Raw genomic sequence first — 13634 nt, 5'->3', positions numbered from 1 at the left:
AGGAATGCCTCAGTATGCTTGGTGGGATACTCAGGACCCCTCTGGTGGAGGAGGCCAAAGGACCTTGTTTTTACTTCCATGAGCCTTGTTTCCAAATCATATTGCCCTTAACCTCTCAAAGACTGGTCTCCCTGAGGATGCCCAGGCCATAGGTTCTCATTTACAGTCACAAGGAGGTTCCTTGGCCTGTGCCTGTCTTTGGGCTTAACTCCTGAAGGACAGATCTGGGAAGCTGCCTCACTCTCAGCCAGCCTCTGCTTTCTGCCCTTGACATGAACCGGCCACCCCTTTCCTGACTCCTTGGCAGGTCCCCCTTCCTCTCTATGGGCCTTACCTGTTGGTGTTTGGAAATTTGTTAGGGCTAGTGAAAATTTTAGATGTGTATTCCTTATGACTTTTTCACTTTTTGGGTGTGTTTTAATGCTACAGAAATAATAGCACAAACACAAGAATATCTGTGGCAGCATTCTTATAACCAAAAAAAAAGAAGATTTACATACTTTATGGTGTATGGTGCATTTAGACAGTGGAAATTGAATCTCTGTTAAAAAGGATGCACCCGGGCTTCCCTGGTGGCACAGTGGTTGAGAGTCCGCCTGCCGATGCAGGGGACACGGGTTCGTGCCCCGGTCCAGGAAGATCCCACATGCCGCGGAGCAGCTGGGCCCGTGAGCCATGGCCACTGAGCCTGCGCGTCCGGAGCCTGTGCTCCGCAACGGGAGAGGCCACAACAGTGAGAGGCCCACATACCACAAAAAAAAAGAAAAAAGGATGCACCTAAGAGAAAGGAAAATATACATCCACACAAAGACTTGCCCAGGAATGTTCATGGCATTATTCATAATAGCCAAAAGGTAGAAACAATCCAAATGTCCATCAACTGGTTAGTGGATAACCCAAGTATGGCACATCCATGCAATGGAATGCTGCTTGGTAAAAAAAGAACAAAACATGGGCTTCCCTGGTGGCGCAGTGGTTGAGAGTCTGCCTGCCGATGCAGGGGACACGGGTTTGTGCCCCGGTCCGGGAAGATCCCACATGCCGCAGAGCAGCTGGGCCCGTGAGCCATGGCCGCTGAGCCTGCGCGTCCGGAGCCTGTGCTCTGCAACGGAAGAGGCCACAACAGTGAGAGGCCCGCATACAGCAAAAAAAAAAAAAAAAGAACAAAACACATGCTACAACCTGGATGAACCTCAAGAACATGCTAAGTGGAAGAAACTTGATGCAAATGACCACATATTGTATGACTGGTATATGAAATGTCCACAACAAGCACACTCATAGAGACAGAAAGTAGATATGTGGTTGTTCAGGGCTGGGGGTGGGAATCGAGAATGACTGCAAATTGGCACAAGGTGTCTTTTAGGGGTGATGGAAATGTTCTAAAATTGGATTGTGGTGATGGCTGTGCAACTCTGTGAATTTACTCCAGATCATTGAGTTGTACACTTAAAACCCGTGGAAGAAAAAAAGGTCAGTGATGAGAGGCTGCTGGCACTCACTAGGGTCCTAGCAACTGCTCAGGGGTACAGCCAGACTCCAGCTGAAGACATTCAGGCCCAAGTAGGTCTGCAAAGGAGGGTGATGTGGGAAAGGAAAAACTACTTTAAATCCACTTATATTTTAGAGAGAAATGGATTTTAAAATTTTGCTCTGAATTAGCATTAAATCATTACTATGATATCTGTCTCCCTCTAAACAGGCTGGGTTTTTGGCATAAAAGCAGGTTCTGTCCTCGAGAAACCACACATGCAGTTCTAATAGCCGCCACTAGATGGCAACACCCAGACAAGTGAAAGGGGCCGCACAAGGGCCTTTGAAAGAATACAATGCACTCTCCACATTTAAACAGGCTCTATTACAAATAATCTTCTATTTAAAGCAATAGTATGAATACCTGCCTAAATGCCAATAACTATAGCATTCAAAGAAAGAAGTAAAGAAATACCTCTGGTTTTGGTCTCAGCTGTTCCTATATACCCCTCAGCAACTTTTGGTGCTGCCTCTTTCCACATAGGGAGAGGCTTCTTTCCTTTTTACATGGCTTACCTTAAGATCCCCTCCTGCTTTGGGATCTTCCCCCTGCTCCTTCAGTACAGATTAGACTCCAAAGCCCATATGTGGCTAACTCCATTCCTGCTCTCAAAAAAGGTTATATTTGATCAGGAAAAAAGGTTTCTGAGTGCCCTCAGCACACTCTGCTACAGCTCCCATTCTGAGTGAGGGCAGACGGTAGGAAGAACCAGGTCTGGGGTCCGGAGGCCAGGGTTAGCAGCCCATGCATAGTGAGGCCCAGGCAGGTTCCTTAGCTTCTCAGACCCTCTCTTATCTCACCTGGCAATGGCGGGCACCAACGCTCACCTCGCAGGGTTTTCCTGAGGATTAGATGACATCAGGTATGTAAGTACCTGGCACGCAGGAGGACCTCATTACGTCTTAGCTCCTACCTGACCTTTGCATGAAATGTACAAATTATTCATACGGTCTCAGAGCTTCTAGCTCCCTTCAAATCTAATCTTAAAAAGAGGATTCAAAAGTTTTGTGCCTTCTGGATTTAACATGTTCAAACAGATGAGAAGCATGCAGGCTTCTGCTCAGCTGTTGAATGAATGAATGAATGAATGAATTTCTATGGACATCTCCTGTAGCGGACGTTTAGAGCAGCATGAAATCTGAACATGTTTTCCAAGGAGGCTTAGACTGAGAGGCATTACTGTTCGGGCTTAACTCTGAATTCCCAGTAATGGTACATGTATATGCTCAGTTTCACCGAACTTAAGCTGGAAAAAAAGTATCAAAAATATCTATCCTTGGGAAACATTCAAATTTAAGTAGGGACACTGAATATTTATTCTGTGTTAAGTAAATGTCACGCACTGCCTGAAAAAAAGAGCAGAATGACTTATGTAAAATTTGCTTGAGTATATATGTGTTTAAATTAAGTTGAGGCGTGGGATAGGGAACATGGGAGGGGGACGCAAGAGGGAGGGGATATGGGGATGTATGTATACGTATAGCTGATTCACTTTGTTGTACAGCAGAAACTAACACACCATTGTAAAGCAATTATACTCCAATAAAGATGTTAAAAAAATAAAAAATAAAATAAAGTATTAAAAAATAAATAAATGAAATAAAATAAAGTTGAACCGAAACTTGCTTTGGGAAATATTTGAGATTATGCCACCTCTATCGAGATAACTGGGGGCAGCCACGAGAGTTCTCCAAAGTACTGGCGGGGGCAGCCCTACCAAGTCGCCCCACCCCACCCCACCCCCAGCTCCCATCCCTTGTCTCCTGCTGTTGAACCAGAAGTAGAAATTAATCCAGGCTGGGCCAGATTCCTTCCTTTGGGAATTTAGGCCTGAGACATGAGGGTATCGACAAGTGGATTGCTGAAAGGCTTGACTTAGGGGCTGAGGACGCTGTTCTGACAGCCCTGATGGGCCCTAAATGTCCAAGGAATGACAGACGGTGAGGCTGGTCTGCTGAGAGAGAAGGAAGCAGCCATGTATTATGAGAGAGGCCAGAGACCGCGCAGCCCACAGAGGGCTGCACAATCTCAGGGGACAGCGTCCTCCTGGAATATGGCATGAATGGTGCCCCCTGGCATTGTGCTGTGCTATGGCCCTGCTAGACAGAGCGGTTGCCTCGGCTTCTGAAGACCATCTATCTGGTCCCTAGCTCTATTTCCTTTTTCTGGCTTTTGGGAGCTTCCTCTGTAACATTTACAAATTCTCTTTTCCTTGGGCTCCTCTAAGTGGATTTTGTTTAAAGCAACGATCCCTGACCCAGGCAGTCATGCAATACGTGAGCTGGCTGTGGGCTACACAACCCCAGTGGGCCCGCTCATGTGCTCTCTATGGAAGTGGCACCACCCTGAGGACAAATCACAGGAGAGGGCACGGGACGAGGAGCCTGGGGCTCTGGCCCAAATCTGTCTTGAACATGTCCTTTCACCTGCTTGTCCTCATCCATATGGTGGGGACCAAGCCCCCTGGGTTGACCTCTCTGGCTTCTTGGGAGGCTCCAGAGAGACAGAGAGGTGCCCTGGAAGGCAGAGGCTGTGCCCTCACGGGGGCTGTGTGGCTTACCTGTTTAGGCCTTGGCAGTAGCCGATGGTGGGGTTCTGCCAGGAGAAAGCCAGCAGTACCCGGCGGAGCCTGTCAGGGAAGCTGGAGGCGGGACAGGTGAAATGCTTGTTGCTGGGGAAGGTCCGGTTCAGGTCCAGCTCGATCTGGCGTGCGGCGGGGTGCTTGCAGGCCTGGCTCCGGCTCAGTAGCTCCTGGTAGCGGCCGGGGCCCTGCAGGTGCTGGACACGGAGGCGGACCAGCCATTTCCAGACGCGCGGGCGGTGCTCGCGGGGCACGCCCGCCCGCAGCAGCTGCTTGATCTCAGCCGAGGGGGCCAGCTCACCCAGGGCAGCCCAGCGCTCCCGCAGCGGCTGCTCCACGGCCTCGTGGGCCAGCAGGTGGTGGGAGTGCACTTCCAGCGCCTGGATCTTGGCCAGCAGCCTCAGGTCTTCCACCTCATAGTTGGGTACTGTCAGGAAGCCGTACTCGTCATACTCGCTGCCAGCAAAAGCCTGTGTCAGTGACATCTTGCAAGGCCCTTCCCCAGATAAGGGGCAGTGGGGAGAGGGTGGACCCTGGGCAGGAAGCCTGCCTGCGCTTCACTGCAGGTTGGCCATGTAACTCTGGGCAGGTCACTTCAGTGCTCTGAACCTCAGTTTGCTCTGTACAATGGGTATAGGAACTCCTTGCTCTGCCTCATGAAGACCCAATGAGATCCTCTGATGTAAATTGCTAGGGGGCTAGACAGTGCCTGGTACATGGCAAGTGCTGAAAAGATATTTGCTCATTCATTCTGTGTAAATATAAAGGACCCTCTTATTACTCCATGAAGCCTTAGGCCCAAGAAGTCCTCTACTGCCATTACAGAACCCCACTTCCACAGCCAGTAAGCCCAAGGACAGATGGGGAACAGGAAGCACCACCAACAAGCAGAAACAGGAGAGCTGGGGACCCATTCAGATGGCCTTTCATAGAGTCAACATTTATTGGCCCCTATTATGCGCTCTGCCTATGCTATCTCACTTAATCCTCATGATCCTGCAAAGCAGGGATCTTAGCCCGCATCTTATGGAGGCTGAATATGAGGCTCAGAAAGGTAAAGTGACTTGTCCAAGGTTACACAGTGAGAAAGCCAAGTCTGGCTCCAAAGCCTGGGCTCTGGCCACTGGACCGACCATCCAGCCTCTAGGGACCTTTGACCCCAGCCACAGCCCCTTCTGTATATTTATCTGCCCAGGTCCACTGTGCTCAGCAAAGGCTTGGCTCAAAGGAGGCAGCTGGCTTGTCTCCCCTCCTCCCATCTCTTAACAAACACCCCTGGGAGGCAGCCTGGGGAAGTGGAAGAAACAGAACTCTGGAGGCAGGCCCACGTCAGATGCACTAATATGTTGTGTGGCCTTGGGCAAGGGGCTGCCTCCTCGGAGCCTGCAGTGCCTCTCAGCTGTAAAATGGGGCTCATTTCAACCACATGATCACTAATCTGGAGGTACAAGGAGGTAAGCGTGTGCAGGGCTCACACACAGTCAGCAGCAACTGGTAGCAGGGTGGCTGGCGGCCCCCAGGTCATGAAGACCCAGCCCTGCTCTGGGCTCACCTGATGGGGCTCAGCACAACGCTGTCAGCTGAGGCCTCGCTGGCTTCCCACTGCAGCGCCTCCTGGATGAGCTGCCTCAGTAGCTCCGAGCACTCGCCTGCCTCGACCCCCACGGCCTCCTGCAGCCTCCGCAGCCCTGCCAGGTACTTGCTTTCCACCTGGCAGTTCTTGGCTTGGAGGTAGGCACACTGTGGGAGGGAGGGGTGGGGCTGGTCAGGCCACCTGGTTGGGCTTGGGCCAGAGGCCTGAGGCCTGAACAGCTTTAGGCAGTCCAGCCCTTCTTCCCGCTCTCATCTCCCATCCCCCCACCCCAGCCATTCATAGAAAGGAAAGGAGAGGAGTCCTGAATCCAAGAGTTTACAGCAAGGCAGGCAGGGCTCCAGGCAAGAGAACCAGGCCCAGGGCCTGGGGAGAGGTGGGCAGCAGCATAGGCTCTTGCATTGCCTGCAGTTCCATCCTAGATCAGTTACTGCAGGCTGGGTGATCTACGGCAAATTACTTAACCTCTCTGTGCTTTAACTTCTTCATCCGAACAACGGGGATAATAGAGTCTGCCTCAGAATTCTTATATGTGACTCCAGATGAGCCAATGTATACAAAGCCCTTCCAGGGCACTTGGCGCAGAGCAAGCTCTCTGTAGGGGGTATACCTGAGCAGTGCCCAGGGGATGGATGGACATGGAGCTCTGGACACTGCCCTTGTGCCTTCTGCCACCACGTGGGCTTTTTCCATTTCTCCAACACACCACCTCTCTCCCACCTCGTGGAACACACACTGCACATTCCCTGCCTGCCTACCCCGGTATCTTCCTGTTTCTTTGTATGCTTTGTGATATTTTGTTGAAAACTGGACATCTGAACCTAATAAGGTGGGCTGGAATTAATTAAAGAAAGCTCAGCTAAAAAAGAAGTCCAGCCAGGCCTGTATGGGGACCTCTCAGGCCCTGCCACAGGCATCCTTAATTTCTCCAAACAGGAAGAGATGTTCACCTACATCTCTGACAAGACGCTGCCTCTACTATCCAGCAGGAACAGGAAAACTTCTCTCCACGCCAAGACAGCTCAGCCAATCAGGGACTGTAGCAATCCAACCAATGAGAAGCCTCCATACTTGGGACTCCTAGTTTCCTCCAATGGATTTTTTGGTTATCACAGCCCCTCCCAACCCCTTCCTTTTCCCTATAAAAAGCAAGTTCCCCTTCCTTGTTCCCTGAATCTGCCTGTGGTTCACCATAGGTCAAGTATCCCAAATTGTAATTCCTCTGGTTGGTCCCGAATAAACCTGCTTTTGCCGGTAAAATAACTAGCTATTATATTATTAAAAATGCCAATGTTAACTCTGGAAAACAGATACTCCTTCTTACCTAGGGTTTGCTGTTTTGGTTTTTTGTTTTGACTGTTGTAGGCTGTCTCTGTGTCCAGGATCAGCCTGAGGTATAAACTTAAGCTCCTCTTAGGTCTTTTCTGAGGCTTTCCCTGGGCATGCGTGGTCACTTTCTAATTTCCCCCATATTTGTGGTGGTTTTGGAGTGTAGAGTTAATACCTGGCTCCCAAAAGGGGAAAAAGGGAAACACAAAGAGGGGGAAGGCCCTTTAAATCCCCTGGCAGTTACTTTAGGGGGTGGGGGCTTGCAGTTGCTGCCTGCCTCTTCCCTCACCTCTGTGATCAGAAGCGGCAGTCAGCAGAGCACAGATCCCTGATATGTGGAAGACAGCTCACGAAGGGCACGGTCCAGAGGGAGAGCAGTCAGGTCATGAGGAGAGAGTGAGACAGTGGTGAGGTGGTGAGAGGACTGGAAGGGTGGCTGGGGACAGAGAGGGCCAGAACAGGGCTCCCATGCCTCACCTTCATCAGGAGGGCCTTCTCCTTCTCAGCCACCTTTCTCCAGATCCTTGTGACCTGGTGGATCTCGGAGTTGAGAAAGCGGTTCTGGGTCCGATATGCTTCCATGTCATCCTGGAGAAGAGAGCAAAACACTTAATGAGCTGCACCAGAAACATCTCCCTGGTCCTCACTCTCAGATGAGCTGCCAACACCTTCTTCCTTTAGAAATTTCCAATAATGGCAACAGAAAAGGAAGCCTGAAAGAAAAAAAATAATAGTGATAGCCCCCTTCTCTAATCTTGATGCCAGCATGACATGGTGGAGAGAGCATTAAGCCTGGACTTCAAGTCCTGGCTTTGACTTCCTGGCTGGGAGGCCTCACTGAACCGATCTGACCCTCTCCTTCCTCATCTGTAAAAGGAGCAAATACCAACGACCCCACTTGGCAGCTGACTAAGTGAGGTAACGTGCACACTAAATACAAGGACCAAAACAGAGCAAACATTCAAGTAGTGTTTGTTTTTTAAATAAAAATATTTTGTCATATATTGGTGATCATACTGAACAATTTTGGGTGAAAATTTTTTACTTAGTGTCACTTTGTAAATACTTTTCTATGTTGCTACAGAAGCTTCCCAATGATAATTTTTAATGTCTGATGACTATTCTATTAGGTGAATTTACCTAACTTAGATATAATCCTTCTCCTGTTGCTTTTTTAGTTTGAGCCCTGAGTGTTTTTGTTTGTTTTTTTTTGGGGGGGCTGTGCCATGTGGCATGTGGGCTCTTAGTTCCCTGATTGAACCCATGCTCCCTGCAGTGGAAGCGTGGAGTCTTAACCACTGGACCACCATGGAAGTCCCTGGTTTGTTTCTATTATGAATAAAGCTGTAATGTTTATATCTGAGCCTAGAGTTTTCCTTTTGCAAGCTGTCCCCGGGAGGGAGTATGATCTTCCTGCTGGGGCATGCAAGGAGAAGCTGGCCATGACGGCCGGCGGAATAAAGCTGTAATGTTTATATCTGAGCCTAGAGTTTTCCTTTTGCAAGCTGTCCCCGGGAGGGAGTATGATCTTCCTGCTGGGGCATGCAAGGAGAAGCTGGCCATGCAACGGCCGGCGGTGGGGGGGGCGGTGGGGGGGGTCAAGCAGGAGCCTGAAAGGAGTAGCCGCAGCTGCAGCCATGGCTCTCAATCTTTATTCTGATTGGATGGACACTGTGGGAACAATGGACAACACATGCTCACAGTGATACCTAGCAATTCCAGGGCATTTACTAACGGAAACTCAATCCCTTTCTCTCTCACTCAAGAAAATGTACTGGCCTGTAGATGAGTATGAGAGACTACTGCGGGTATGACTTCGGATAGGCCCTGATTTATCAGGAAATTAAGAATAGCACACCTCACCCATGGCACTTCAATATCAGGGATGGGTCACTTGTGTACAGCTCATAGGCCGTGCTGACCCTCTTCATTCTGGCCAAGATCCCTCCCAGCTCAGAAGCTCCAATTCATGTCCAGGGGCTCTCCAAGGCTTTGGATGTGTCGCACAGGGCACCCTGCTTGCAGCTCGGACAAGGACAGGTACAAGCGCCCCTCAGAGCAGCCGTGGGCCTGGGTGGGGTGGTATCTGGGCAGTGCCTGCCCGTTCACTCATTGCCCTACCTTGAGTGTTCTTGGCTCAGAACTGTAGGGAGGAAAAAGAGAGAGCTCCGAGATGAGAAAAGCCACGTGACTGTCACCAGTGAGGCAAAGGAGGAAAACATAACTGGAGAAAGGGGACAGGGAAGAAGAGAGTTTGCCCTCCTGCTTTCACAGGGACCAGGGACCAGGGAATCATCTTTGGGAAATGCTGTGTGGACTAGCCCTTGTGCTAGTGGGGAAGGCAGTGGATTGGACGTGGGGACACCTGGGGTCAGGCTGTAACCCTGCTGCCTGTACTGTGCGACCTTGGACCAGTCCTTTCCCCTCTCCAGGACTCGGCCGACCGTGCCAGAAAATGAGGGGGCAGATTAGATCTCGGAGTCTTTCCGGCTCTGATATTCAGGAAGTCAGTGATTCTGTCCTCACACTGACAGTTTCAACAACAAGGGGGCATTTCCTTAAAGCTGAGTGTCCTTAACCACAAGGGCAAGCAGGAAATGTGAACATGCTCTGTCCCAAAACTTAAAAACAGTGGAGTTTTGATGGGTCTTCTATTTTTTCCTAGATCAGAGACCTAAAGGCTAAAAAATAAGGGAGTCTAGTACATGAAACTCCTTCTATCAGAAAACACCTCCAAGGTGTCAGCTGCAGGACTGATAGCTTTCTGACAACCTCTGAGGAGCAGCTGTAAATGTAAGCATGGTTGATGTGAATTGTACCCAGAATCTCTTCATATCTGGGCTCACTGATAAATTAAATTCCTGAACATGCAAACTCAGGGGCACGCTCAGTCATTTAGGTGAGTCCATACTTCCGGGCAACTCTCTGAGACGGTCTGGAGGCACCCAGCGAGTCTATCTCTTTGACCCCCATGCTGCTCTACTGGGTCTTCAACAGTGGATTCCAGCAGGATGGGCACAGAAAGAAGACATTTAGCAGGATAGAGCAGGGTAGGAAAGCAATCTCATGGAAGCAATTTTCACTGCTTTGTGAGGGACTCACAGCTTTCTAACAACCTAGCTTCATCTGCATTTGAAACGTTTTGTTTTCATTTTGCGCTCAAAAGAATCTCTGATTTTAGACAAAATAAGGGAAAATGTTCAGAGACTGGTTATATGCTTTTTCATGCTGAAAGAAAGGGAAGGGAATCTGGGTTTCATGTCATCTTCCTTTCCCTTTCTAACAACTCTGTTTGTAGCACAGGTTAGGCCATGTTATATAAAGGTAAGATAACTTGCCCAAGTCATACAGCTAGCAAGAGGCAGTCTGCCTGACTTCAGAGCTTGGGGAGTGGCCACTATACCACACTGCCCACTGTGTGGTATAATGCTCCCAGATTTCTCTCTTTCTTCTTTCCCTCTCTTACCCGGTCCGACAGCAGTTCTTTGATACAGCAGCACAGGATTTCCGTGGTAATCCGATGTATGCTCTTGTGGCTGTGGGTGCGAGGGCTGGGGAAGGACTGACTGGGGCTATGTGGCTGCCTGTAGGGACGGTAGGTACTAGGCGCACCTATCCCCAGCTCCTGTCACCACCCTCCAGAGAGGAGGCTGCAGCCCGCGGCAGGTATCACACTCAAAATAAAGTTCCTGCCCCCTGTGTTGCAACTGGTCCCTGCGGGATGGGGTGGCCTTTCCTGGGTGAGAGCCACACCCTGGGCAAGGGTGAGGCTGGGATGATGGTGGTGGCTGGAAGGGCCACAGAGGCTGGAAGGCAGCAGAGCAGACAAGACTAGTCAGAGAGGTGAGCTGCAACCCAGTTCCAGTCCCCCCACTTGCTCTGCACACGGTCCTGGGCAAGTTACTTCACCTTTCTCAGCCCTGGCATTCTCATCTGTAAAGCGGGGAGCACATAAGCGGCTACTTCACCAGGCTGGTGCGAGGACTAAGTGAAGTGATGAAAGTAAAGCACTTAGGACAGTGCCTACCACACGGTAAACAATCTGTAAGTAGGAGTAGCGATTACTGTCATTATCACGAGCAAGTTACAGCCAGCCACAGGTCACTGCGCATGTGCAGGACCACTGGGGAGGGCTGCCGGGCACCTCGGGGGCTCCTGAGAGCATCAGCGTGGCGCTAAAGGAGGCTGAGCAGGCCAGGCCCCAGAGCGCTTAGGAGTTCTGACTCCATCTTGGACTCTTTCATCTCTACTTTGATAATTTAGAGGTACCTTCACTTTTCAGCCTAGGATGTCATGAAAAGGTCAATTTGCATTGGGCCTACTGGTTAAGAAAGTGAGGACACGTGTAGCAACATTTCTATCAATGTCTGTTTCAGATGTGAATACTCCAGTATTAAGGGTCATCCCAGCTCTGTCCAGAAAACCCTTGGGGTCAAGAGCAGTGCCTTCCCCCAAGGCCCCAGGGCCTGGAGGGAGGGGTCCCTACCTTCAGGTGCTCCATCTTTTCCTGTTGGCTCAGGAGGTCCCTGTCAGCTGCATCTGGGGGTGTAGGGGGCTGATTGGGGGGATGCATGAAGTCCTGGGTGACCTTCTCAGAGAGTTTCTGGATGACCTCCTGCTTAGCCTGGTTCTTGTCCAGGAGCAGCTGCACGTGCTGCCGCAGCTCCTGCACCTGCTGCTCCCGCAGGCTCGCCGTCTGCACCAGGCTCTCCCGCTCCTGTTCCAGAGCCTCCACCCGCCTGCCCAGCTCTGCGATCTGCCGCACTTTGTGCCGCACCAGCTCCAGCCGGTCCTTGTCCTCGGCTGCTGCCAGGTACGCACTGGACACCCTCTTCTCCTGCTGGGCAGCCTCCAGCGCCTTGTGCAGGATCTTCACCAGCTCCTGCACGGGGAAAGGGAAGAGCCCGGTGAGCTTGGGGAAGGCCTATTACGTGCCAGAGATGAGGCAGAGGCTGTCATCAGTTCTCCTAAGAGCCCTGAGAGGTGGCGGGCAACATCCCCTAGGGCATCACTGACCAGCACCCACATTCTCTTTTTCTACTCAGAAGAGTTTTAGTTGGACACATGGTTCCCCAGCAAAGGACTATATTTCCCAGCCAAGCTCATAGCTAGGTGTGGCCAGGTGACTACTGTGCCCAAATGGGATATGAGAAATGCTGTGGGCAGCTTCTGGGTCATGCCTTCCAAACCACTGCATACGTGCTCCCCTGGCCCAGTTCCCTTTCCTCCTGGCTGGGAAATGGCAGGAACCGGAGCAGCCAGGCTGGGCTCACAAGCAGAAGTTGCATGTTGAGGATGGCACAGTCGCCCCACCAGCTCGGAGCTGCACACTTCACCCTGGATTCTTCAGTGTCAGAGAGAAATAAACTTCCAATTTGTGTTAGGCCACAGTACTTTGAGGCTTCCGCCCATTCCCCAACTAATATGCCTGTTTCAGAAATGAACAAACTGAAGCCCAGCAGAGTGGAATTTAACTCCAAATCACCCAGACGCTGTGCATCCTGTGCTCGGTCAGTAATGAAAGCAGGGGTGGCAGCGGCACAGCACGTGGGCATGGCTCTTCCTTCTCACCCCTGAAGCAGACATCACTCATCAACCTCAGTCCTCTTTCCCGGTAAAGCCTAGCTGAGGCCTCAGAATCCTTCTGAACATGGCATTCAAGCAGTCACTACCAATCGAGCTGAGGTGGCATTAGAGAGAAAACAAACGGGCAATCCTCACGCCTCGCCACACACCCAGGGCTTCATTCAGTCCGTCTGTGCCCACGCCTCAGCCCATCCAACAATGCCTGCAAGGCTGGTGCCAAGAAGCGCCTGGGAGTTCAGAAGCAATGGACTTCGATTTATTCCTTGGCAGGGGCAGCCGATTCATGTGGAAATTCAAGGTTTGGCTCCCTGTGCCTTCAAGCTTCCAACCTCCCCAGCATTCAGGGACCTGTCCTGCTCCAAAGCAGGGATGTGAATTCATTCAGGACCAGGATTGGAATATCAGAAGCCAGGCAGCCCAGCAGCCAGTCCCACGTGAACCGCAGACCTGGCAGTTAGGGCCTTTAGCTCACACTGCTGTGCTCCAGGCCAGTCTCATCTGGAAAAGCGTGGTTTCCTGGAGACACATTAACTGTATGCATGCCAAAGTATTTAAATAAATGATTGACTGGATAGGCTAAGAACAATTCCATTTTGGAGAACTGCCCAAAATCATGACTTTGTTTCAGAAGCTAACGAAAAGACCAAATTAGCATACACCTTCCGAAACCTTGGTACTAGTGACTGTCCCTTCTCTGGTTCTCTCTCTTCTATCCATCCATCTAACCTTTATCAAGCACTCACTCAGTGCCAGCCCGTGGGACCCAGAGAGGGACCAGTCACAGTTCCCACACTCAAGGACCACGAAGGCTGGTGGGAGCAAAGGTGAACCACTGTCACGGAATGATTTACCGTGAGAGGGGGAAGCAAGGGTGTTTGTGGGGACTCAGGGCAGCAGGCGATGACTTCTGCCTGAGGCGGAGGCGGGGGAAGACCAGTACATTCTACAGAAAGGCGGAGCAGTTTAAACTGATCTTGAAGAATGAGGAGGGCCAGTGATGGTCAAGCAGCAGG

General features: G+C 50.9%; 1 protein-coding gene across 3 annotated transcripts in view; it reads right to left on the bottom strand.

Annotated features, from left to right (window-relative positions):
• Nucleotides 1-13634, bottom strand: part of TBC1D2 (TBC1 domain family member 2) — a 41849-nt gene that overhangs the window by 6616 nt on the left and 21599 nt on the right. For all 3 annotated transcript variants that reach the window (XM_007461655.1, XM_007461654.1, XM_007461656.1), the window contains 4 exons: nucleotides 11522-11917; nucleotides 7513-7623; nucleotides 5668-5855; nucleotides 4095-4571 (listed from right to left, as the gene is read on the bottom strand). In XM_007461655.1, coding sequence (XP_007461717.1) covers nucleotides 4095-4571; nucleotides 5668-5855; nucleotides 7513-7623; nucleotides 11522-11917 — 1172 coding nt within the window. The remainder of the gene's footprint in view (nucleotides 1-4094; nucleotides 4572-5667; nucleotides 5856-7512; nucleotides 7624-11521; nucleotides 11918-13634) is intronic.

Source organism: Lipotes vexillifer, unplaced genomic scaffold (genome assembly GCF_000442215.2).
Source record: "Lipotes vexillifer unplaced genomic scaffold, Lipotes_vexillifer_v1.1 scaffold809, whole genome shotgun sequence".
NCBI classification, from domain to species: Eukaryota; Metazoa; Chordata; class Mammalia; order Artiodactyla; family Lipotidae; genus Lipotes; species Lipotes vexillifer.
This window is presented reverse-complemented; position numbering and strand designations above follow the sequence as displayed.